Source organism: Takifugu rubripes, chromosome 8 (assembly GCF_901000725.2).
Source record: "Takifugu rubripes chromosome 8, fTakRub1.2, whole genome shotgun sequence".
NCBI lineage: Eukaryota > Metazoa > Chordata > Actinopteri > Tetraodontiformes > Tetraodontidae > Takifugu > Takifugu rubripes.
Genome location: NC_042292.1, coordinates 9,961,945 through 9,986,194, shown reverse-complemented (window position 1 = coordinate 9,986,194; position 24,250 = coordinate 9,961,945). Strand labels below are relative to the sequence as shown.

General features: G+C 46.0%; 3 protein-coding genes across 8 annotated transcripts in view; 2 read left to right on the top strand and 1 right to left on the bottom strand.

Annotated features, from left to right (window-relative positions):
- The window catches only part of inpp4ab (inositol polyphosphate-4-phosphatase type I Ab), an 81,498-nt gene that overhangs the window by 30,950 nt on the left and 26,298 nt on the right, over positions 1-24,250 (top strand). The window lies entirely within an intron of this gene.
- Positions 476-11,856, top strand: LOC115250687 (fibronectin type III domain-containing protein 4-like). 3 transcript variants are annotated; one of them, XM_029840363.1, is made up of 7 exons: positions 476-632; positions 8,815-9,050; positions 9,920-10,035; positions 10,276-10,377; positions 10,565-10,664; positions 10,740-10,823; positions 10,922-11,390. In XM_029840363.1, exons 2-7 carry the CDS (start codon positions 8,975-8,977, stop codon positions 11,191-11,193), a joined length of 750 nt encoding a protein of 249 aa, XP_029696223.1. In that variant the 5' UTR covers positions 476-632; positions 8,815-8,974; the 3' UTR covers positions 11,194-11,390. The 3 variants fall into 3 exon arrangements, with proteins under 3 accessions (XP_029696223.1, XP_029696224.1, XP_029696225.1); XM_029840365.1 differs by lacking the exon at positions 476-632 and adding an exon at positions 11,397-11,856 and having other exon boundaries at positions 8,480-9,050; positions 10,922-11,091; XM_029840364.1 differs by lacking the exon at positions 476-632 and having other exon boundaries at positions 8,473-9,050; positions 9,923-10,035.
- On the bottom strand, positions 13,087-24,072 carry LOC101062218 (glycerol-3-phosphate dehydrogenase, mitochondrial). 4 transcript variants are annotated; one of them, XM_029840318.1, is made up of 19 exons: positions 23,922-24,072; positions 22,686-22,795; positions 20,319-20,327; positions 18,643-18,814; positions 18,339-18,463; positions 18,163-18,260; positions 17,931-18,094; positions 17,275-17,439; positions 17,040-17,184; positions 16,698-16,891; positions 16,472-16,606; positions 16,215-16,390; positions 15,800-15,931; positions 15,579-15,737; positions 15,018-15,130; positions 14,838-14,916; positions 14,663-14,761; positions 14,189-14,201; positions 13,087-13,545 (listed from the first exon to the last, which is right to left on the bottom strand). In XM_029840318.1, exons 2-19 carry the CDS (start codon positions 22,785-22,787, stop codon positions 13,463-13,465), a joined length of 2,163 nt encoding a protein of 720 aa, XP_029696178.1. In that variant the 5' UTR covers positions 22,788-22,795; positions 23,922-24,072; the 3' UTR covers positions 13,087-13,462. The 4 variants fall into 4 exon arrangements, with proteins under 4 accessions (XP_029696178.1, XP_029696176.1, XP_029696177.1 ...); XM_029840316.1 differs by lacking the exon at positions 14,189-14,201; XM_029840317.1 differs by lacking the exons at positions 14,189-14,201; positions 20,319-20,327.

Sequence of the window (24,250 nt, the reverse complement as noted above, 5' to 3'; positions counted from 1 at the left end):
CACCCACTGAGTGTCGCCGCGAGACCCTGTCATTATGAACCCTGACCTATTTCAGCCAACAAAACACCTCCAGCCCATCTGGAAAACCAGTCTGTACCAGTTCCATGGGTTGAAAATAGTATCAAAGAAGATTCACATACACAAAATAAATTCAATAAACACAATGAAAGAGGCTGCAAAAGAAAATGACCTTTTAATATTTATGGATGACCGAGAGCCACCAAAAATGAGATTCTCATTGACTGAGTTCCTTCACATTAGTCTCCTTTTTTTTAAAATCCTGGAAGTAATTTTCTGAGTTCAGATGTGATTCTACGTGCGTCCTTTCTCTTTGCATTTCTCCCTGGGGGGTGGGGGGTGGGGGGTGGCATCTGCCAGGTGGTAGTTCCAAATACAGCCAGCTGGGGGCAGTGCAGCACTCTAGTGAATGTTCGGTTTACTGGCTGTTGGAAACAATCGGACACAATCAGAAACAATTAGTGACTCAGATTCGGTCGGCACCTGAAAATGATCAAATATGAGACAGCCAAGTTGCCAGTCAACAGAAATACTTTTTTTTATTCTGGGGGAGCAGCAGTCGGCAGCCGGATTCTAACTTCATCATCTCTTCTATCAATATTATCATAAAGACGGTATGGACAGCGGCTGAGAGCAATCACGTGACCTGTTGCTATGGTGAATTATAAATCTCATAATTGATACCACAACCGTGATCCAGTAAAACATTTGCTTCTGCCTAAAGAAAAAAAACATTATGGCACATGTTCCTTTGTGTGCTAAATGTTAGCACTTTTTCACTATATTATTTAGCAGCACTGCATGTTAGCTGTGGCAGGTTATAGCTGTGGTGGATGTTAACTGTGGCAGGTTTTAGTTGTGGTGGATGTTAACTGTGGCAGGTTTAGTTGTGGTGGATGTTAACTGTGGCAGGTTATAGCTGTGGTGGATGTTAACTGTGGCAGCTTTTAGCTGTGGCAGGTTTTAGCTGTGGCAGGTTATAGCTGTGGTGGATGTTAGCTGTGGCAGGTTATAGCTGCCGCTGTATTTGAATGGCAGGTATAAAGTTGGTTTGTCAACACAGAAATTGCTGTTGTAGTAAGGTGGTTCAGCAAAAAGAGCATTATCAGTGATGTTACACTGTGTGTCTGTACAGTTATTTTGCACATGTGTTGTTTGTACCTGCTGTCTGTTTATGTTGTTTGTATGTGGTGTTACCTCTGCCGAGAAGGTTATGTGTTTTGTGTCTATTTGTCTGACTTTAAGCAAAATAACTGCAAAGAATGAACAGATTTTCCTGAAATTTTCAGAAATTGAAAGACAGACCCAAAATTACCGTGATGTCCCAGAAATCCAGGAGGGACTTTCCTCCCTTGATCTTCCCCAAGATCAAAGCCAAGGGCATTGACCATAGAACCCACCTGTTATGTAACTAGGGGTGTAACTCACAATGACCTGCTCGGCAGAGGTGTCCGCTCTCCGAGTGTTGTGTCATTTGCATGTGTTGCCTGTATATGTTTACATGCATTGTTAACATACTTTGATATGTTTACATGTATTTTAACATGTTTTGTATACGTTTACATGTATGTTAACGTGATTTGTATGTGCTGTCTGCACTGACCCCTACCCCGCAGACTGAACACAACCCTGCGGAACACCGTCGCTTGCCCGAGGCTTTAGGGGCCACCAACCCTGATATAGGAAGTTCTTCTGGTCGGACCTATCCAGTTTACTTTGAACCCACCCTTGGACCGGGGGATCCTAACCCTGGTTATGATTTGGGTTGACCTCTCAGGGAGGGTTCTAATCTGTGGTGGTGGGATGTTGGGTGGGCAGATGCTGGTTTCAGAGCTGAGGACCATGGATTCTGGATGCTGCTGCCAGCTGTTCTCTGCAATCTCCCAGAGGAGACCAGATACATAAAAAGCCTTAATCTGGCTTTAAGACTAAAGCCCGCGCTGCAGCGCAGGGGGCTGATGATGGGATCACCAGAGCTGTGCCCAGGGTATCGGCACGAGAGTTTAAAATATATGTTTTAAAAGTGGTCAAAGGCAGAAGGTGCTGCGGCTTGTTTGTTAGATGTAAAGAGGCTGTAGATTCAGGTCAGTCTGAAATAACGTCCTGGAACGGAGCAGAATTAGGTCAAGGCTCTCTGAATCATAAGAGGCTTCCAGCAAACAGCCACAGCTGCTTCATCTCCCAGCTCAGAGTCCGTTTCACAGCGTCCTGCTCCGCACCATCGTCTCCCGAGCCTCCAATCTGCATTCATTTACCACGTTCTTCAGACAGGAAGTCAGAGGAGACCCTGCAGACGGCAACGCGGGGCCATTTCTCATGACATCTGAGGGGAAAGTGGGTCATGCGCAGTGAGGAGGAGCAGCTAGCCTCCTCCTCCTCCTCCTCTATGGCAGCTATTGAATTAATCGTGCTTTATGCTCTGATGAAGAACACAGAGCACAAAATGGCGCCCCCCCCCCCTTCCCATCGTCTCTGGACAGAAGAGTCAGAGAGGTGGAAATGATGGAGTTCAGACACGAGTTTGAAAAGTGTTTCATGAGAAAGACATGAAGAAGAGGCTGAAGAGGCTGAAGAAGCCCGAAGCGTTTTAAATTTAGCGTCCGCCCTTGAATGTGGACACTTCAGAGTCACAAACTCTGGCAAAATGTCCAAAATCTTTTTTCTTTTTTCATTTAAGAGAAGAAGAAATAAATCAGGATGAAGACCAAAATCAAGACAGAAGAGCCGCAGCAGCAGCAGCTTAATCTAGGCCAGAGCTGCCGGCATCTGTCATGATCCAACGTTAGGATCCGAAAAGTTAGAACTCATCGGAACCAGGGTTTTCTGGTTTCCATGGAAACCGACACTTTCTTAATTCACCCCTTCTTTTTTTTTTAATGGAAATTGATTTTCTCTTCAGTCCAGCCAAATGGTCCCTTTTGCTCAACATTTGTGCCGCCAATTAAAACTGAAGTAAAGGGGGACCAGGAGAACAGGGGGGCCGGGGGCCAGAGCCAGGGGTGGGGGCCAGGAACCAGGGGGTGGGGGCCAGAGCCAGTGTCCAGAACCGGGACAAACGGGGTTGGTTTTTAATGTGATTGACTTTGCTTTCAGAACATTCAAGCGGACGCTCACTTTGCTGTCTGGGTGGACGTGTTGCGGTGGGGTGGAGGGGGGGTGCGCAGTACCCCATCGGCCTTCGTATGCATCGTTTATGACAGCCACTCCAGAGCTGTCAGCCCGCATCAGCAGCGCAGTGTCCTGATCCCTCGGCCCAGATCTTCTTCCAGCCCAAAGAAGCCAAACGACGCGCTCGCTTCACTGCTCACTGTCGCCGTGCTGCGCTGCCATCGCGGCGCTAACAGCCCAGGAACGCGTTCGGCCATTTTAGATTTGCCACAGTTTGTAACGTGAGATCACTGTTTGTCACAAAGTCATGGCTTCCCCCCCCGAAGGGGCACTTGCTAAATGTCCTGTAGTAGCACAAATAGCTGAAATACACTCATATCTTTTTTTGTTTTAATTTCTTCTGCTAGCAAACAGCAGCGGGGCTGCTAACGTCATTATGACGATAATTGGAATAACGACACATTCGCAATTTCAATGATGAGACCGCTGAGACAACAAACACAAAACAATAGGGGTCATCGGAGCGCCGGGCGCCGAATCGACCGAGCAGAAAACGAACTTTTTCTGTTGGAACCGCCGAACACGATTGGCCACAAAAACAGACAAATTAGATTATGGGTCCGTGTGTCGCGCCGTCGTCGGGTTTAAAGCGCCCATCGTCCAGCAGCTGGACGTTAACCAACGATGTTACACAACCAGCGGTGACCACGTTTCAACTTTGTCGCTTTTTAAAACTCCACAAATGCTTTCAGACACAATCTGAAGTATTTGGCCACATTCGGCGTTTAATTGAGAAATCAAAACAAATGTTGGGTTTTACCTTTTCGCCGCGCAGAATCACTGATGACGACTACTTCGACACTGAAGATTAAAAATCGCAGGAGGCAGAGGGATTTTTCTTTTTTTTTTTTTTTTACCTCTTCCCTTCGCTCTGCCCAGGAAAATCCGAGCCACCTCTATTGGTCCACAAATACGGGTCACACTGGCGACCACGTGACCATTCTGCGCTCAGACGACAAAACCAAAGCGTTTCCTTACGCTGTTGTTAGCCTGCGCTGCTGAGTGAAAGCTGAAATACGCCATATGATGATGGCATAATCTGCCCGCCCCCCCCCACCCGGGCAGAGGGGATGCTGCAGCCTGACTGGGTGGTCGCCTCAGGGGGCACTTGACCGTCCCCGTCCACCAAACTCTCATCTTTAAGTTCCCGTTCACACTCGCCCTCCTGCAACCAAACACGTGGGCCGCCCACATCTGGCCGACCTCGCGGATGTTTAATCTGCCTCCGTTTTTGTGCGGAATTCCAGAGATTTGCAGCATCCCAGCCTGATTTTCAATCCAGCACAAATCCAGGCCTCGTGTATGATGGATACTTGATAATCTGGCATTATTATGACGCAGAAGGCAGCGTGGATTAGGGGCAACACTGACAATAAAGTTGCCTCTCATCTGTTTCGCTATTGTCGGCATCAACGGGATTGTCCCGCTTTTCCATTTTACACCGAAACGAAGTCAAAAACGAGCGAATTCAGCTGCCCGTCCGAGTGTAAATTAACCCCAGGATTTAAAAACACAAGTAGAGCATCAAATCTGCTCCACATTCAATTAAGGACAAGTTGTGGTGCGTGTGTGTGTGTGCGCGTGTGTGTGTGCGCGTGTTGTGTGGGCCGGGGGGTGGGTATGTCTGTGTGTGCCGGTGGGGGGCGTCTGTGTGTCTGTGTGTGATAGTCTCCGAGTGGATGTGTGTTCTTCTACATGCTACATATTAATGATAACGTACTCATTCTACCAGCAAAGTGAGGACATTTTGGGAATGTCAGGATATTTTTTCCTGGTCAACACAACATTAAACAGCTGCTTGTGGGTTCTTGACTTATTGGAGTTTTGAGGGTTAGACTTGGGTTTATGGCTTCAGGTCAAGGGATGGTATAAGGTTAGGGGAGGCGGCTGCTGGCCTTTGAACCACTTCCTGGTGTTTCTAGAACGTCAATGGTTCCTGGATGACGGTCGAGGGTTCGAAGACATGACCAGGCTCAGAGGGAGGAAGCGAGGGGGTGCATTGGTGCTGCTCAGCACCAAGATGACAGAACGCAGCACCCGTTCCCTCGGCCGTGGGCCGCCAGCAAGGGTGACACATTGGCCACGCCCCCAAGAGGCTCCAGCACATGACTGGGTGGTGTCCTCGCTCAGGCGTGTGTTTCCATCAAGCTGGGTTGTTTCCTGATGAGGCAGACGGGCGTGTGAAGGAGAGTTGATCAATCAGCTGTTTTGATCCAACCCGATCCAAAAGAACAGGAAGGTCACTCTGGAGGGTCCAGCTCATCCTGAACCTTCAGCCCCTTTGGGACTCAAAATAATGGCCTCTCCAGAATTGATGTCATCAGACACATAACAGGAGGAAACTTTTGTCGCAATTTTCGGCAATTAAAATTGTTTATCGAAGAAAAATCTACGGATATCGGGTTCTAATAGTACTGCAGTAATCTTCTAATAGTACTGCAGTAATCTTGGAACAGTAGTACAGAAATCCTCTAACAGTACTGCAGTAATCTTCTAACAGTACTGCAGTAATCTTCTAATGGTACTACAGTAATCTTCTAATAGTACTACAGTAATGTACTAAAGTACTTGCCAGTACTGTTGGAATGTACAGTACTGCAGTAATCCTCTATCAGTACTGCAGTAATCCTATCCGCAGTACTGCAGTAATCCTTTATCAGTACTGCAGTAATCCTGTAACAGTACTGCAGCAATCCTCTATCAGTACTGCAGTAATCCTCTATCAGTACTGCAGTAATCTTCTAATAGTACTACAGTAATCCTCTATCAGTACTGCAGTAATCCTGTAACAGTTACTGCAGCAATCCTCTATCAGTACTGCAGTAATCCTCTATCAGTACTGCAGTAAATCTTCTAATAGTACTCGCAGTTAATCCTCTACAGTACTGCAGTAATCCTCTTATCAGTACTGCAGTAATCTTCTAATAGTACTACAGTAATCCTCTATCAGTACTGCAGTAATCCTCTATCAGTACTACAGTAATCCTCTATCAGTACTGCAGTAATCCTGTAACAGTACTGCAGTAATCCTCTATCAGTACTGCAGTAATCCTCTAACAGTACTGCAGTAATCCTCTATCAGTACTGCAGTAATCTTCTAATAGTACTACAGTAATCCTCTATCAGTACTGCAGTAATCCTCTATCAGTACTGCAGTAATCCTGTAACAGTACTGCAGTAATCCTCTATCAGTACTGCAGTAATCCTGTAACAGTACTGCAGTAATCCTCTATCAGTACTGCAGTAATCTTCTAATAGTACTGCAGTAATCCTCTAACAGTACTGCAGTAATCCTCTAACAGTACTGCAGTAATCCTCTATCAGTACTGCAGTAATCTTCTAATAGTACTGCAGTAATCCTCTATCAGTACTGCAGTAATCCTCTATCAGTACTGCAGTAATCCTCTATCAGTACTGCAGTAATCCTGTAACAGTACTGCAGTAATCCTGTAACAGTACTGCAGTAATCCTCTATCAGTACTGCAGTAATCCTCCAACAGTACTGCAGTAATCTTCTATCAGTACTGCAGTAATCTTTTAACAGTACTACAGTAATCCTCTATCAGTACTGCAGTAATCCTCTATCAGTACTGCAGTAATCCTCTATCAGTACTGCTGTAATCTTCTAATAGTACTACAGTAATCCTCTATCAGTACTGCAGTAATCCTCTAACAGTACTGCAGTAATCCTCTGTCGGTACTGCAGTAATCCTTTATCAATACTGCAGTAATCCTCCAACAGTACTGCAGTAATCCTCCAACAGTACTGCAGTAATCCTCTAACAGTACCGTAGTAATCCTCTAACAGTACCGTAGTAATCCTCTAACAGTACTGCAGTAATCCTCTAACAGTACCGTAGTAATCCTCTAACAGTACTGCAGTAATCCTCTAACAGTACTACAGTAATCCTGTAACAGTACTGCAGTAATCCTCTAACAGTACTGCAGTAATCCTCTAACAGTACTGCAGTAATCCTGTAACAGTACTGCAGTAATCCTCTAACAGTACTGCAGTAATCCTCTAACAGTACCGTAGTAATCCTCTAACAGTACTGCAGTAATCCTCTAACAGTACTACAGTAATCCTCTAACAGTACTGCAGTAATCCTCTAACAGCACTGCAGTAATCCTCTAACAGTACTACAGTAATCCTGTGGGGCTATGTTAGCGACGTTTAGGCATGTCGGAGGCCTACTTCTAAACATGAGATGAGGTGAAAAGGCTTTTAAAATGCAGTGATTGTTCTGGGCTGCTGGGCGGAAGCCACGGTGGGCGGCCTGGAACAGCTCTGAAAGCGTTGGGTGCGCGGGCGTCTTTAATGGAAATATGGCCTGAGCCCCATGACGCAGTGATTGCAGGCAGTAATGGGGCCACGCTGCCCCGCGGCTAACGCTCCTGTTTGTGTGACCTCCGATTTGTTTACTCTGCAAGCGGAGCTGCAGGACGCCCACAAAAATATTCCGATGGATCAAGAATGATCAACATCAGGTTCGTGTTTAAAAATCAGGACCTTCCAAAACTACCTTGATCACTTACTGCTAAACCAGATTGTTTAATCTGATTGATTCACTCGTCTCCTGTTGCCTTTGTTTTCATCCCTTTAATAATCTGATGTTCTCCTCTCAACTCAGAATTGTGATTGTAAAGTTTACAAACGGTGTTAATCTGTTTTTTGATATTTTACCAGATTAACAACAGCAGAGTGAAATCAGGCTTTATTATCTTTGATAATCTGGTTTGTAATAATTTAGCCTGCTTAAATTGAGAGACAGGACTCATCTCAGGAGTCGTCCCCAACTTCAGCATCTTCCCTCCAGTGGTCAAGGCCGCCCGCCATTACCCACAATCCCCGGCAGTGTTGCTGCCTTTGATGCACATCAATAATCTGAACCATCAACCCAGAATATTGATCCTTCTACAAAGTCCGATGCTGTTGACGATTGCGCGTGCACACACACGCACACGCGCGCGCACACACACACACACACACACACACACACACACACACACACACACACACACACACACACACCCTCAGAACTAAAGCCCTGACCCTGACAGGACCCAACTCTAACATTCCAACTAAGTCTGGAAACTCAAACACACCTTTGAATTAGGAGGATCGGAAAAAATGTTCTACAGGAAAATGTCCACACAGAGTTGATCTCCGATTGCATCAAACCTGATCTCCAGCATCGCCGCAGGGAGGCGCCTTCTGCTCTCCAGCTGTCAACCGGACATTTGTGCGTCTACGTTTGGGTTTTCATTAACTGATGTTTACGAGAGATTTCATCCATTTCCATTAACGTGTGGGACGGTGCAAACTTACTTGTTAATGATCAAAGTCTTTATATGCTAGTGCCGTTAATCTGAGAGTCCTAATTGGACAAAGGCACCAGAAATGACCAGTGTGCGGCCTCACTTTCTCTAATCGGCACACGTCGGCGCTCGATCACGTGACAGCAACAGCGCGGCGGTGCTATGGCGACCTCTGCTGGGAGAAAGGCGGCGGTGCAGAAGAGAGACAGGCGAACGGATGGATGGATAGATGGATGGTTGGATGGATGGATGGATGGATGGATGGATTGATAAGGCAGGTCTCTGCCCCCCACCTCCCGGTTTAAACAGCTAAACAGACCGGACCAGCCGCCAGTGTGGCAGCGGGCTCGGCGAGGATGAAGACCGAATATTGGTGACGATGCCCGGAGAACCAGCGCAGCGGAAGCCGTGAAGACAGAGGCGAACCGTGCGGAGGGAGCAGCGGAGGAGGCGGACACAGACAGCGGCTATGAGCGCCTCTGCTCTGCTGGAGCCCGGACTGCTGCTGCTGCTGCTGCCGCTCAGCTGCTGGACGGTCGGCGCCAGTAAGTCCGTGTCATTATTCCCATTCATTCATGTCATTATTCCCATTCATTCATGTCATTATTCCGGTTCATTCAGTCATCATCGTCACGGGGAAAATGCTGCCGTCTCTGCGTTGATTTTGAGCAGCACCAGTCACAGATCTGGGATCAGTCCAGCCAGGGCGGATCAACACCTGCATCAATCATCTCACTAAACATTAACTTTGGAGAAGAAACTGCTCAATCATTCATTTATTCATCTTTTCCCCACTCAATCCGTCGGAATTGGAACTGAAAGGATTGACTGCAGACAGAATCAGTGAAACCATGGAAATCAAAGCCTGAACAGAAACAAATGTAAGGACACGATTTGAGATTTACAAAGTCCACACATTAAATATAGTAAAAATAGTTTCATTTCTGCTCCTGGTGCAGCTTCTTTGAACCCAAATATTCATCAATACAGTCAGAACACACCTTGAGAGAGAGAGAGAGAGAGAGTGTGTGTGTGTGCGTGCGTGTGTGTGCGTGCGTGCGTGTGTGTGTGTGTGTGTGTTCCTTCATATCAGGATGGAAAGTATTGATCAGCTAATAAAGCTGAAAGCCACGGTTTTACCGAGGGAACGATCGTGTTTAATTTTTTAAAAAGCTTCTCTGTCATCATCAATTCCACCTCCTGGGAAGATAAATCTTCGTCTGACAGAGTAATCTAATTACTTTGATGCTCCTCAGGTCTGGGAACAGCTGAACGTGGAATCTTCCAGAACAACCCGTTACCTCTGCAAACGTGTCTAATGAACCTCCCTCTGCCTCTCTCTTTTTCTGTGTGTGTGTGTGTGGTGTGGTGTGTGTGCGTGTGTGTGTGTGTGTGTGTGTGTGTGTGAGATCAGCAGTTCCAGCTGCTCCTGTTAATGTTTCCGTGACCCAGCTGAGATCAAAGTCAGCCTTAGTGACTTGGAATGTTCCTCAAGGAGACACCGTCATCGGATACTCCATCTCCCAACAGGTACAGCCAGAGTGTGTGTGTGTGTGCGTGCGTGTGTGTGCACGTGCATGCGTGCGTGTGATTCGTGGATCTGTTTAATATGATCGTATATTAATCTATATTGATCATCTGTGAAACAAAACAAATTAATTCAAGTGTCAAGATGAAAGATACTGATGATATGTGTGTGTGTCTGTGTGTGCGTGCGTGCGTGCGTGTGTGTACGCGCGTGTGTGTGTGCGCGCGCGTGTGTGTGTGTAGAGGCAGGATGGTCTGATGCAACGTTCCATCAGAGAGGTGAACACGTCGAGCCATCGGTGTGCTCTTTGGGATCTGGATGAAGACACACACTACAGTGTGCAGGTGAACTCACACACACGCACACACACACACACACGCACACACACACACACACACACACACACACACACACACACACACACAGACAAAGTCAGCCTTCCCGTGTTGTTAACATGGTTCCAGCTGTCAGATTTCTGCCTCCGCTTCAGTGACGTCACCATCAATCTAACCTTTGACCTCTGCTCTTCAGGTCCAGTCCATAGGTCCTCACGGGGACAGTCAGCCCAGCGCCGCGGTCCACTTCAGAACCCTGGAGAAGACCGACTACCCAGCCGGAGTCCTGGAGCACCGTAATATGCTACCTGTTAACATGACTTGTACACATGATGGCGTCCAGGCGACCACATTCATGGATGTTTGTGTAGATGAACCAGCGATGGAAGGTCTGAGTCCTCACCTCCAGACAGGAGAGCTGCTCATCATCACCACGGTGCTGCTCCTGTGGGCAGGTGTGTGTCCGTGTGTGTGTCCGTGTGTGTGTGTGTGTGTGGGAGTGTGTGTCTGTCGCTCACTGTTATTCACCTCTGTCTTTCTTCTGAACCTCCAGCCGTCATCGCGCTCTTCTGTCGACAGTATGACATCATCAAAGACAGCGAATCCACCAGCACGAAGGAGAAGACCAAAAGGCCGCTTGGCCACACACCCGCCGCCTCCTTCTACCACACCTCAGCCAGCGGCTCGCCCGTGTTCCAGAATGGAGCCGTTCCCGGCAGCAGGGTGACTCAATCCACTCAGACGTTTCATCAGTCGCCTGGAAACGCTTGTTATCACAGCTCAGCTGCATTTAAGAGCTGCTCACGTGGTGAACAAGTACTTTAGGTCCAGACCGTGAAATTGTTCAGGCTCTTTATTTAGTTTTCTCTTCAAGGACAGTTACACACACACAAACACACACACACACCTTATTTCCTGTTTGTGTCTGAAGATCAGGAGTCATGTGATCCTAGCCCCAACAAAATATCAATCCATTAAGTCACATGACTGTGTAGGTGTTTAACACAAGTGAATGTGTGTGTGTGTAGCTTTACAGACCTTCATCGACCATCAGCATCATGCCCGGCTGCTGAAGCTCCGCCCCCCCGATGGTCACCTCTCCTGGTTCTGTTGCCTTGCCTCAGTTGCATGTTGCTAACAGGAGGTGCTACTGAAAGACTTTAGTGAACTGTTGACTTCAGGACCCTGGACGTTGTTGCCGCTGCTCCTCAGGCGATGGTGGCGTCTGTTGTCATTGGTTGGCCCACTAACGGTCTCTGCAGGGGACCAGTCTCACCTGAGGGGTTCCTCAGGTGTGCTGTCGGCTTCTGTGAGCCCAGACTCGTGGGGGATGACAGGGACTGTGGTGAGAGGGAAACATGGTGAAGAATAAATCTGAAGAAATCTGCAGGTTAACAACGCAGAGGGCTCAGACTGATCATTCACCGTCAAATTTTATTTTATTTTTCATTCCTGTAAATAAATAAAAATCTCTCCTTTAAATGTTAAGCTTTCTAGAGGTGGTGTTAAATCCCTTGGTTGAACTCTATGGTTGGTAAATTCTAAACTAAATCCACAAGGTTTTATAATCCTTGATCCTTATTTGGATGCAGATTTGGAAGCTGATCCTTTTCAAAACTGACTACAATGCTAACAAAATTCCACTCAAACTTGTGATTATAGCAGAATCTGCAATTATCTTTAATATGTAATATATGCTATTATTATTATTAATATACATCAGGGTTATAAATGTCATTTTGAACTCAGATATTAGGAAAAAAAATCAAAGATTTACATCTTTAAAAAAATTCTGTATCATCATTTATTTTGTTCTAGTTTCCTTAAAGTGAAAGAAACTTATTTTAAAATGAATTTCTACCCATGTTCAGGAAATAGACTACAATTTCTTTCACGCGTTTTTTGTAAATGACAGAATTTTACAGTTGTTTTAAATGCATCCCAGCATTTAAAACGGTGTTTCAAGTCGGTTTGAAACGCTCCTTTCCTGAGTTCATGGTGCCTGGTGAAACAGCAGTTTAACTGAGCGAGAGCGGCGGCGTTATTCACCTCCAGGCCACTGGGGGCAGCAGCGAGCCGCTGTGCGTGTTCATTTAGGGCCGAAGAAGAACGCGTGGAACGCGCTGCCAACAATAACACAACCGCCGGAGTGGGGCGGTAGCGAGTCAGTTGTTAATTAAGTGAGTCAACAGACACTTCAGATGAAGGAGTTTTATCCTCCGTCTCCACTGAAGACCGAGAGGCTTCGTCTGTGCTGCGGGACTCGCCAGATGATGGTAGGCGGTTGTGCCACTTCCACACAATTAGAACACTTGTCAGAGTCTTTTTGGTTTGGTTTATTTGTAGTGTGACACTGAAAATGTCTCAAAGGCACATCATGACGATCAAACATGCACATTCCACGGGGGTTAAATAATCTCTTGATCACAATACTTAACCAGCATAAAGATTAAACATGTGCGTTAATACAGCAGGAAAATTTAAAAAACAGTGATAAAATTACAGATTAGCAGTAAAAACCTGAGATGCAGTAAACTGTCCGGAACACTTTATTTCACAAGGAGTCGAGTTTTTATCTCCTCAACTATATTTTGCAAAATGTGACACTTTAACCAATAAAAATGCATTTAATTTCAGTTTTCTAAAGGAGTCTAACGTATTAGAATGAAGATGTTCTAAAGTTATTTGTAGTTATTTATGTGATTAAAAACATAAGTTCAACTTTTCTAAACTTTCTTTTAGAAGGTAAACAAATTTAAAAGAATTGTTAAATCTATGGTGTTAAACAGCTTTTAAATATCAATTAAAATCAAAATATAAAATGCAGAAGTGGCTGGAAAGGAGTAAAGGCATTTTTAACTGAAGCTGAAGAAGAGAACTGTGTGAAATAAAGTGCTCCCTCTTCAGTCGATTCAATCTAGATATGAAACAGACAATAGAAAAGTGATTAAATATGAATATTTGTATAAAACAGGAGTTGTAGGTGTGCTTATGGCATCACAGCTGCTTCAGCTCTGTCTCCTCTGATGACATCACAGTCTGGTCCCAGTCTTAGACTCCACCCCCACTGCGGTCCACTGTCACTGGCCCCCTCTTATCCAGAGATTCCTCCACTGTTTTCATCAGGATGGCCAGTCGGCTGTCGGACACCTGACCCTTTTTCACCGCGCTCATCAGCTGAACAGGAAACAGGAAGTAAAGTCTTTAGGAAGAGCCACAGAGACTTTGACAACCGACCCGTCCAACCACCGAGACACCAAACCACCATCCCTGTTTTATACGTGTTAAAGCTGAACTGTTTGCCACTTTTTAATGTAGGGAACTGAGTGGAGGAACCGGCGAGCATGCACGACAGAACTGTGACCCTGCGACCTCTGACGCACCTTCCAAACCCACCCTGGACTTCTGGAGGAACAGCGGCTCAGCTTGTTGTTAGACGTCAACCCTTGTTTTGTTCTGAGGACAATTTTATTTCCCACATCCGCTTATTGATAGGATTACTGTGACATATATTGAGGCACAGTAACCTTTAGCCACATTAATGAAGATAAGATAAGATAATACTGTCCGCTCCTTTGTTTGTCTCTTTCTCAGAACGATCAGTGCAGCTTTAATAAGGGAGGAATCGGCTTTCAGAGGGAGACGTTCACGAGCAACAGGAAAATCAGGTATTGGCGCAGAGCTCAGCTGACTCTTTCTGTCCACACCTTTAAGGTTCAGCTTTAACACTCCAGCTCCATCTTCACCAGAACAATAACGTTTTCATGTTATGACTGAAACCTGCTGGCACGGGTTAGTGACCGTCAGTACGATACTGTACCTGAGTGATGACCCTGCAGAGCTCCCGTAGATCAGCGAGCACACACACGTAGCAGAAACACAAGTGCAACATCATCATGAACATCGACACATACATGGACACATTTGTACTTCTGTCGTTGAGGACTTTTACTGCCATAACTCGTCGCCCAGCTCCTCAGCATAAACCCCTGACCTGACCTGAACACAACATGAACCTGAACCTTCAAACCAAGTCTGAACCCTCAATCACACTTTTGATATCGTGAGGACCAAACTTTGATATTGTATCGTGAAAAGACTATTTTGTTCATTTCACTGTAGCAAGTAGAAGAACAGAAACACGCACGCACGCGCACAGACAATTCAAGTCTTGTTACTGGAAGTGTTGACGATGGATGTTCCTAATTATCCCCCAAATGACTCCACACCTGAAAAAGGAGGTTCTTGCCTTCAGAAAAGTGAAGACATCAGTTCCCATGATGGAGTTACGCACCTGCAAGAACTCGTCGATCTCAACCTGGCCATTCTTGTTGAGGTCCACCTCATTCAGGATCTCATGCAACGAATTTTCATCAATGTGAACGTTGATGTTCTGAAAAGAAACGGACAGCAGTGAAGTCAATAAGCAGTGAACGGGTCCAAACATTCCTATCCAGATGTTAACTCACCTCCAGGACTTGCTGAACGTCCACAGTCGTGATGAACCCTTTGCGCTCTTTATCAAACTTGTGGAAACGTTTCTTATACCTGTCACACAGTCATCATCACCATCATCTTTCTCTTTTCTTTTGGAGGTCAGAATCCGATCATCAACGATGCAAGGGTCACGTGACCAGCAGGATGCTCACCTGACCACTTCCTGATAGTCCAGGTTGATCTCGGAGGTCTTGGTCAGCTGTTCCGAGCGAGATCTGTAACCCATCTCATGGTACAGAAACTTCCTGGCGGCGTCGAGTTCGGCCTGGATCAAAGAGCAGGTGTTACCACGGTAACGGGTTCAGCACCTTTAAGGCTTCACTGGATTATTCTCTCATTACACAATGGAAGCAAAATGGCTAAACTCTCGAAACAAAGACTGCAGTTGTTCTTCATGACGATCATCATCATCACGCTGATGTCCTGCAGTAACTGGGTTGTCAATTTGAATGTGGACTTTAGTTCTGGTCATGAGGTTGAACAGGATCAGTTATTTTGGACCTGATCTGGAGATAACGCTTCTTCCAGTTGTTCCAGATGGCTCTAAATTAGAATTGAGATTCCAATCACATCTCAAATATGTGGGATCTCGGAGGTGCTCGGCATCCCTGATCTGCTCTGGAACCACTGAACATAACACAGAAATTCTGCTGCAGCTGACTGGATCTAGACTGTGTCTGTCAATCAACCACTTATTGATTGGGATCACGTACCGTTCTTTTCTCTTGGCTCCAGTCGAGTTCTTTGCCCATGATCTCCACAATACGTGGCAGCGCTTCATCTGCCGCCTGCACGTTCAAGAAGCCGAGGCGGGTCCGGCGAGCGATAATATCGATGGCGGTGCAGGCGTACTCTTTTATGGCGTACAGAACCTGAGGAAGAGCACTCGTGAGGAAGAGTCTTCGACCGGCAGGATCTGTTTGCTTTGGTGTACCTCAGCCTCAATGTATGGGAACTCTGACACCAGCCTCTTGCCCACGATCGGCCATCTTTGTCCCGTGACTTGAGCTATCTTGGCCACATCGTACGCCTTTGCTCCGTACGTGGAGGCCAGGTGCTGAGCCACCTGAACACGAAAAAATTCATTGAGATGTCCAAATGCCACTCGATGCCACTCATCATCCTGTTGAACCGGTATAAAGAGGTTGAATTGAACAGGTTTTAACCCTGTGGACAACGATGAGCAGGAAGAGCCAATCAGCTGTTGGAACCTCAATACCTAAAATACCAACGCATTCATCTGGGCGCGGACATCATGTCATCATGGACGCTTTCAGCTTCTCAATGTGAATCTACACCAGCAGCTGGACTCTCAGTGACAGTGATGACCTCAGCATTCTGGTTCTGACCTCTTTCTCCAGGCCGTAGTCCTGTACCAGGCGGATGTAGAAGGTCGGGGTCCAGCCCTTCGCCCCATCCAGCATCAGACCGACAGTCTTACACGGTCCTGCTGACAGAGCCAGTCTTTCCACAGCTGCGTCCAGGGTCTCCTCGGCCATGGACCTGTAGGTGGTCCACTTACCACCTCAAACACGCATGCACACACCTTTAATGACGGAACACAGACTCTCAAATATGCTGAGTTGTAATAAAGAAGCCAACGAACCAGCAATGGTGACCAATCCGCTGTCACTGATGCTGACCACGTGGTTCCTGCAAATCGACTGAGTATCTTTGGAGTTCGGGTCTGTGACCAGGGGGCGGATTCCACTCCACGCCGCAAGGACGTCTCCTCGCCGCACTGCAGATGACACAAAGCACAATCGGCAGGCTGAAGCTTTGATATTTTTGAGTCGAAACTAAAAGACAGGAACGGGATGGCTCCAGCGTACCTTCGACATCAGCGCTCAGGTAGTTGCGAACTTCCCTAAGGATGAAGTTGATGTCATCCTCTCCTGGAATTGGATGAGCTGTCACACTGGTTGGTGTGTCTGTCGTCCCAGCAATGGTCATGTTCTCCCAGGGCAGGAAGAAAATGACACGACCGTCGCTGGTCGCTGGATCAAGCAGACCCATGTTGTCAGGACTGGAGTGGATCAGGATGAGAAGAAGATGACGGGAAAATGGATATCCAGATGTTAAAAACCACAGAAAGGTCACAGGAGGAGAAGGAAGAGGCGTGTCAGTGCAGAGGGAGGGCATTGGTGCTTATTTATGACACCGTTAATGTGCACCTGTAGTATCCAGGGATGACGATGTGGACTCCAGCACTGGGCTGACAGATGTTCTGGCTCTCCTGGTTGTCCATCTTCCTCAGAGAGTCAGTAAAAGGTCCTGTGGCGTTGATCACACACTTGGCCTTCACGTCAAACTCTTTTCCTGTGGGAAGAGATGAGAGATGCCTGCTGAGTTTCCGTTTCATCAATCATGACAAGAATCTGATCAGACGCAGCGACACTGGTCACTCACCTGTGATGACGTCTCTGCAGTGGGCGCCACAAACCTTCTGCTTGCCGGTCTGTGGGTCGGTGGACTTCAGCAGGTGGACCACCTCGGTGTAGTTGGCAACAGCGGCCCCGTAGCGGGCGGCGGTGAGGCCAATAGCAAGATTCATACGAGCATCGTTATGCTGCCCTGAAGAGAGAAGAAGAGCTTTTAACCTCGAGCTGATGCTTACTGGCTGTGAGCTGTGCTGCTACCAACATGGCTCAGAACGTTTCCTCTAAGGCCTTTTTCTGTTTCACTGATGCAAAAACAGCAGAATGAGACGTGTTTTTCACGCTGTATTAACAAGGAGAAGAAAAGGCTGCAGCAGCCAGTCTGGCCACTTTATCAGCACGCATCTAAAAAACAAACATCCTGCTCACCCTTCATAGAGTAACCTTTAAGGCTCCGATTTAACCTGAGCTCTCACTTTCTCAAAGGAAATGTACTCTATAATCCAGACGATCAGTACTATAGGACTAATTTATTCATTAACTTTGCTGGTTATTCCACCATCAACCAACCAAATTGTTTTATCAATTCCCTGTTTTTTGACATCTCAGTGCAAAATGTCTCTCCTATCAAAATGCTTACTCACTTCATGTTAGGATTGTGAGAGCAGGAAGGCACAGAGGGCTCACCATCATAGTAGACAATGGCACCGACCAGCTTGTCCTTCTTGAGCATCGGGAAGAGCTCCAGAGCTTTGCTCTTACTCAGGACGTAGCTGCTCTTCAGGCAGTAGATCCCAGCTACCACGTCATACATCTTAATACCTGCCCAATAGTACGGAAGCTGCCACCATCTTAGGAATAACCACATGAGGAGGTTGAGTTTGTTCGCATAAAATCTATCAGGCTAATGGACACTCACTTATAAACAGGGAGCATGATGGGTAACGGAGCAGACAGATGAGGGGCAATCTCCAACAGGTTAGCCCGCTCAAGAAGGGCTTCTTTCACCATCTTGTACTGTTGCCATGGAGACAGAAGGGAAAGATAAGCTTGGAGGAGCGATAGAGAAAAGACATGATGAGGAGGACTGGGAACCTGTTCATAATCTAACTGCATGATGGCCTTCTGCAAATATCGGACACCTCCGTGGATCAGTTTGGTGCTGCGGCTGCTCGTCCCTGAGGAAAAGTCGCTGCGCTCCACCAGAGCTGTTTTCAGGTCTAAAGAAGAGGGAAACAGCACAGGGTCACATGACCTAGAGGAGCAAACATGCTGGAGCCTGAGAAAAGATCCTGGTTAAAAGGTGACCACGTTTAAATGTGATCACATCATCTACTGATGAGTCCATCTTTACACCGATGCTTCTCATGTCTCTCTTCAGTGTTTACAGGAAACTCACTGCGAGTGACGGCGTCCAAGGCACATCCTACTCCGGTGGCCCCACCCCCAACAACCAGGACATCAAACTCCTCTGTGTTCTGCAGAGCAGCGAGCTGCTCCTGTCGAGCGGGAAGCTCATCGGCAAACGGAACCTTCAGCTCGGATTCTGCTGCCACAAGGGCTAACCGAGCCTGATGGGGAACAAGAAGAGCCATGGTGACAAGGTGAGATGGTGAGGAGATCACTTCTTCCAGTCCAGGTTTGTGTCATGCTGTCTCTCAAGACTACAGTACGCAGCCACGCTCTTGTGATCTTCTGCACTTCATATTTGGACGTCTTTACTATGAAGTTCGTCATTTCCACCATCGCTGCTGCGAGCTGAATGGAAATGCATCATCGGATACCTAGCTTTCCCCCGTCCACACAAGTCTGACTCGACATCCTACCTCTGAAGGAAGCAACTCTCGATATAACACACATAAGTGTTCACTATCAATGGAAAATGTTGAGAATGTTGATGGATTTTGGATTCTTCAGGTGAAGGTTACAGAAATGTGAATTTCTGTAGAAAAATCTAAAACAGCTGACACACAAACCGGAGTGACGATACGGTGATGAGCTGATGTCTTCATCACATCAGTGAATATTTGAATATGAAGGACCCACGTTGCCAAAATGTACACTAAAAATAAAAAAGACTGAAAATGTGATGTGAATAAATTGGAAATAGACATATTAAAAATATTTAACCAATAAAGTGATGTTTTTAATCATGTTCTAGGTTACTATTGATTATTTCTATTCTACTAATATTACGTTGGACTATTTTGGCTCAGGTGAGTCCTCTGTATTCAATTATCCAGAGTACAAACTAATACTGCGTTCCTCTCTGCAACTGTATCAAAGAAATCTGCAATCATCGCTGAAAAACGTCAAACAACACTGCATTTAGAATGAATGCAGGTATTTACTTATTCACAGAAATGTGACGTGACCACTTTTACAACCCTGATTCCAGGTTAAAGATGGGACACTGAAATCTCCTGATTAGCATTTGCATCTGTTAGCATTGTGTCTGTGGCACAGTGCTAACTTTCTACATTGCCTTTCAGCGTCACAGCTTGTTGGAATCCAGGTTGCTTTCAGAATTTACACTTCATAGATAGATTAGTCTGGTGCAGTTATTGATTTAGGAGCATGGAGCATATTTCCACATACTAAAATCAAAGAACACGTTAATTAAGTGCTGCAAGCGCCGCTCTGCTGCCACATGCTGCTGAAGCGTCACAAAACCCAACAAATTCAAATCATATTTACTTTCACTCCTGTAAATACGGATTAGGATTAAAAGAAATGATCACAGGGCATCGTCTCTGATGGGAGGATCAAGTATTCATGAATGTTCCACGCAGCAGCTTCAAGCTACATGATTGCATTAAGCTCTGAAGCCATAACATAAAAGCAGCATTTATAATTTGCAGCCACAAATGAGACAAAGATAAAATCACGTCTATTTGTGGTGAACGCGCAAAGCAAAATGTAATCATGTTAAGTCAGGCTAATAGCCAGTTGGCTGCTAAAGCCATATGCCTCCACTAATGGAGACAGGATGGACAGCCATGTCATCAGTAATCACTGGGATTAGAAGCATGCATGATTACTAACTATTGTTTTATCAGGTCAAATTCTGCTTACCCCTGCAGGCTGGTGACAGGACATGAAGGGAAGACAAATAATACATTTCATGTTAGTGTCGTCATGTCAACCACAAAAGAAAAGCAAAATATGAAAACTTACTCTTGGAGGTTAACACTTTTTTGACGATTGAGCATAAAAACTGAGGGGGGAAAAATCTCCTAAATGTGTATGTGATTACCTGAATAGCTGAGTCAGGTATGAATTTCAGGGTGTCATGTAAATGTGGTTAGAGCAGCCGTAGCACAATACTATCAAAGAGAGACCTCCACCTCTAGCATCACTCTGTCTGGCCAAGGCCTCGTGCAGAGGCGTCCTACACTGGCCTGTTTGTTGGCTCCTTGTTACTCGCTGCATGACTGATGTGGCTGAACCTCCTGGATACACCTCTATGCTGATGATGCTGTTATAGACTCAGGTGAACCTTTGCTTCACTCAGCCACATCTATCCCTCCCCTCAGCCTCACTTTTATCAGTCTTTCTGCGCCATAGTAACTAAATGTAGTCACCTATAGGTCTTCTTCGCCCATGAATCAGATCTAGAGTTTGACAGCGCCTACAAAACTATTGCTCTCTGTCTGCACTCTTTAATTATTAGTAATCAATATTACATTCCTTCAGCATAAATGACCTTCCTGCATGTTACCTATAGTGATGTCATCTATACAACGGCCTAATGTCACCTGTGCGTATAAAAGGCTCGACGTTTCCATCGCTCATCGATTGATCTTTAAGAACATATCGGTGATGCACCCGAGTGTCTCTCCAGTCTACTCTTCCTTGGTGCTGACCTGTTGAGGTCCAGTGATCTGGTTTCACTCCCTTTTCTCAGGGTCCACTCTGCCTTTGGTCCAATTTTCTTCCACTTTACAACTGGAATTCCTGTTTCAGTTCCTGTTACATGTTTGAGCAGCAGATCCAAGCTGCTCATGTTGACTCCTTTTCTGCAGTTAGAACAGCGATTCTCTAACTTTAAATGTCTGTATGTAAATGTTTGTTTCTTGGATTATGTGTATTGCTTGCTCTCTTTTTCTGCCTTTTTTAGACCATCACTGTAAACAAACAGCAGCTGTTTCTTTTTTATGCCATAAAACTTTTATTTTAAAAAGGAACAAACACCATCAATATGTGGACAGGCTCTCTGACATTATCCTGCTTAAAAATTCAGACAAAATGCTTTGAAAACTCCTATTGAAATGTCACAACGGCTCTATGTATCACTTTTGTACCTCCTATCTTCACATATTTGCAGGGGAGTTGTAATTTCAAAATTGAAGAATTATAATTTGGTCCAACAGAAACACACTATGTCCAGGTCAGTTTTACCTTTCACAGCAGCCCAGATGTTCTAGATGTTAATGCTGAGGCTCAGCTACCATGCTGCACCCCCACACTTCCCAGTTCTGGCCTCCTTTACCTCATTCTCACCGATATATGGTGGATTGTAACTAGGGTTGCCAACTTAAAAAAGGGACCCATTTTCCACCTGAACACGGCATAATAAGGAAGCAGAGTTCAGGAATTACCGGGATTGTACATCAATGAAGTGTGAAGAACCACACTGAACTGCACCACTTTAAGAGGTCCTGTTGACCATCGTTCACCTCAAACATCTGGACAGACCAGCGACAATGTGGTCAAACCTTGTCAAGAACTCCCCGGGAATGTGACCGAAACATCACACCAAACAGCACGTGGAGAACATCCTAACCAGGAGTGTGAAAAATTATACCTGCGTAAGCAAAATAACACAAATTCTTTTCCAGTCACATATCCCGCCGGCAGAGACATTCATGTTTGAAACAATGCTCCCGAAGAGAGGAGGAAAACCTGTTAGTCTGTCAGTCTGCAGGCTACAGCGTGAAAACCCCAGCTCGAAAAACCCAGCGCTTCATTTCGTAACTATGACAACTGAACAAATCAAGTCCTGGACGAGGTGGCGCAAAAATACTCAACGGAGACAGAAACATCCTGAGAGCTGAGCCCGCTTTATGAACCCAGCTTCATAATTAGCATTCCAACATGGAGCCTACCTCTTTATTTAACCTTCAGGGAGCGGAAGAGTACAATATTTTCCAAGTACAAGACTGGCAATTTGGTATAAAGAGCCAGAGAAAAACAACATGTCCCCCGGTCTCTCTGTTCACAACACACGTTATGAAACAGGAAGTGAACCTTGTTACAGTCTATTTTCTTATGTTAACCTGCAGCTCAGTTAGTTCACTGAAACAGAGATCAGACAAGCTCCCTCCCTGCCTGACAGTCCAAACTCAGGGAAAAACCTCGTAAACTATTGTGAAATTCTGCACAGCTGGATGTTTACAGCAGATAAACATCAGTCTGCAGCTAATAAATCTGTCAACTCACCTGCTTCTTCCTGTACTCAATCACCTGGGACAGGCCGAACACAGTGGCGATGGCCCCACCACCGACCATCACCGTCCGCTTCAACGCCTTCCTGAACGCCATCGTGAGCTCTGCGCAGGAGGAGTGGAGAGGAACAGCAGAGAGGAGCAGAAACACCGGACCAGTAAGACATTTAGGGCGAGGCTTAAAGAGAACTGGGGGTGTGGCAAGAAGGGCCATGATGATTTCATTTACAATCTAATGGCTAAAATATTTATTATCGAGTTAGCTTTAAACACAGAATGAGCACAACAGAACTGATAAACTTGACCGATGACCTCATAGGAGCTGAGAAACACAAACAAACACACACACACACACACACACACGCTTCACTCTGAAGACCTCTCTCATGTCAGCCAACTCCACACAGCACTGATGGTGTCTGGGATCACTAGTTCTATATTTCAGAGCGGACCTGCAGAACAGCTGAAAACAGGTGAAAGACGCCATAAAAGGACAAGACGAAACTTGGTGACTGATGTTTTGGACAGAGTGACAGTCTGACGTCTCCCTGTTGACATCACACATAGAAATGTCAAGGTTGACAGTAAATAGTTCATGTTAAGCTATTTCCAGACAATCTGGGCCGTTCCAGACAAGACTGTCCCCCGGTTAACTGGTCCCACATTGGAACTCTGAAAGCCTGATTTATGCTGTTTTTACTCAAATAAATCTTATCGACGAATCACTTAATGCAGCTATATTCCAAAAAGTGAGCTCGATCTAGGCGCAGTCTGTTTAAATCTATGGAAGTACGCTTTTCCCCAGGGAGAGCTGTGATATTCGGACTGTATAGTCCTGCCAATCACATCTAAAATAGGGGAAAATTCTCACTGACCACAAACCCCCTGAATAACTCAAAACAATCAGTTCCTTCATGACGCCATCGGGGTTCCCTGAAATTAGCACGGTAGCTGCGTCTATGGCTAATAAAGGTGTTATCACTAAAGGCAGGGAGACGCCTCCCTGACGTAAATAACGTAAACAGAAAAGCCAACTGAGAACTGTCACGAATAATAAATAAACAAGCGAATGGGTTAACTAAACAAGTATACAAAAGCTTAATTATGTTCCGAACTGGACTAGCTGAGGTTACTACTTCCTCATCTATCCTCACCCACAATGACACACGCACACTTTCATACACACACACGCGCACACACACACACACACACACACACACACTGAACCCACCGTCCGGGCGCACCCCTGACGCCCTACACCTCCACACTGAGGGGACTGGCTGTTTCGGGCTGACGGACAGTGGGCTCCGAAGACGGGCGGCGACACTTTCGGACAAGGGCGGTTACTACCCGATACAACCCGGAAACAGAAAGGCAGGAAGCAGCCAATCCGAGGACGGCGCTCCTGTGATTGTCCAATGGTGGTGCAGCGGGGGCGGAGCCAGGTTGTTGATGTAAGACGTTTCTGGAGTTGCACAACAGTCCTCCAGAATAAGACTGACAAAAGGAAGGAGGCAGCAGCTGTCTCTTCTCAGGGGGAAAAATAGATTCTTATTTTCA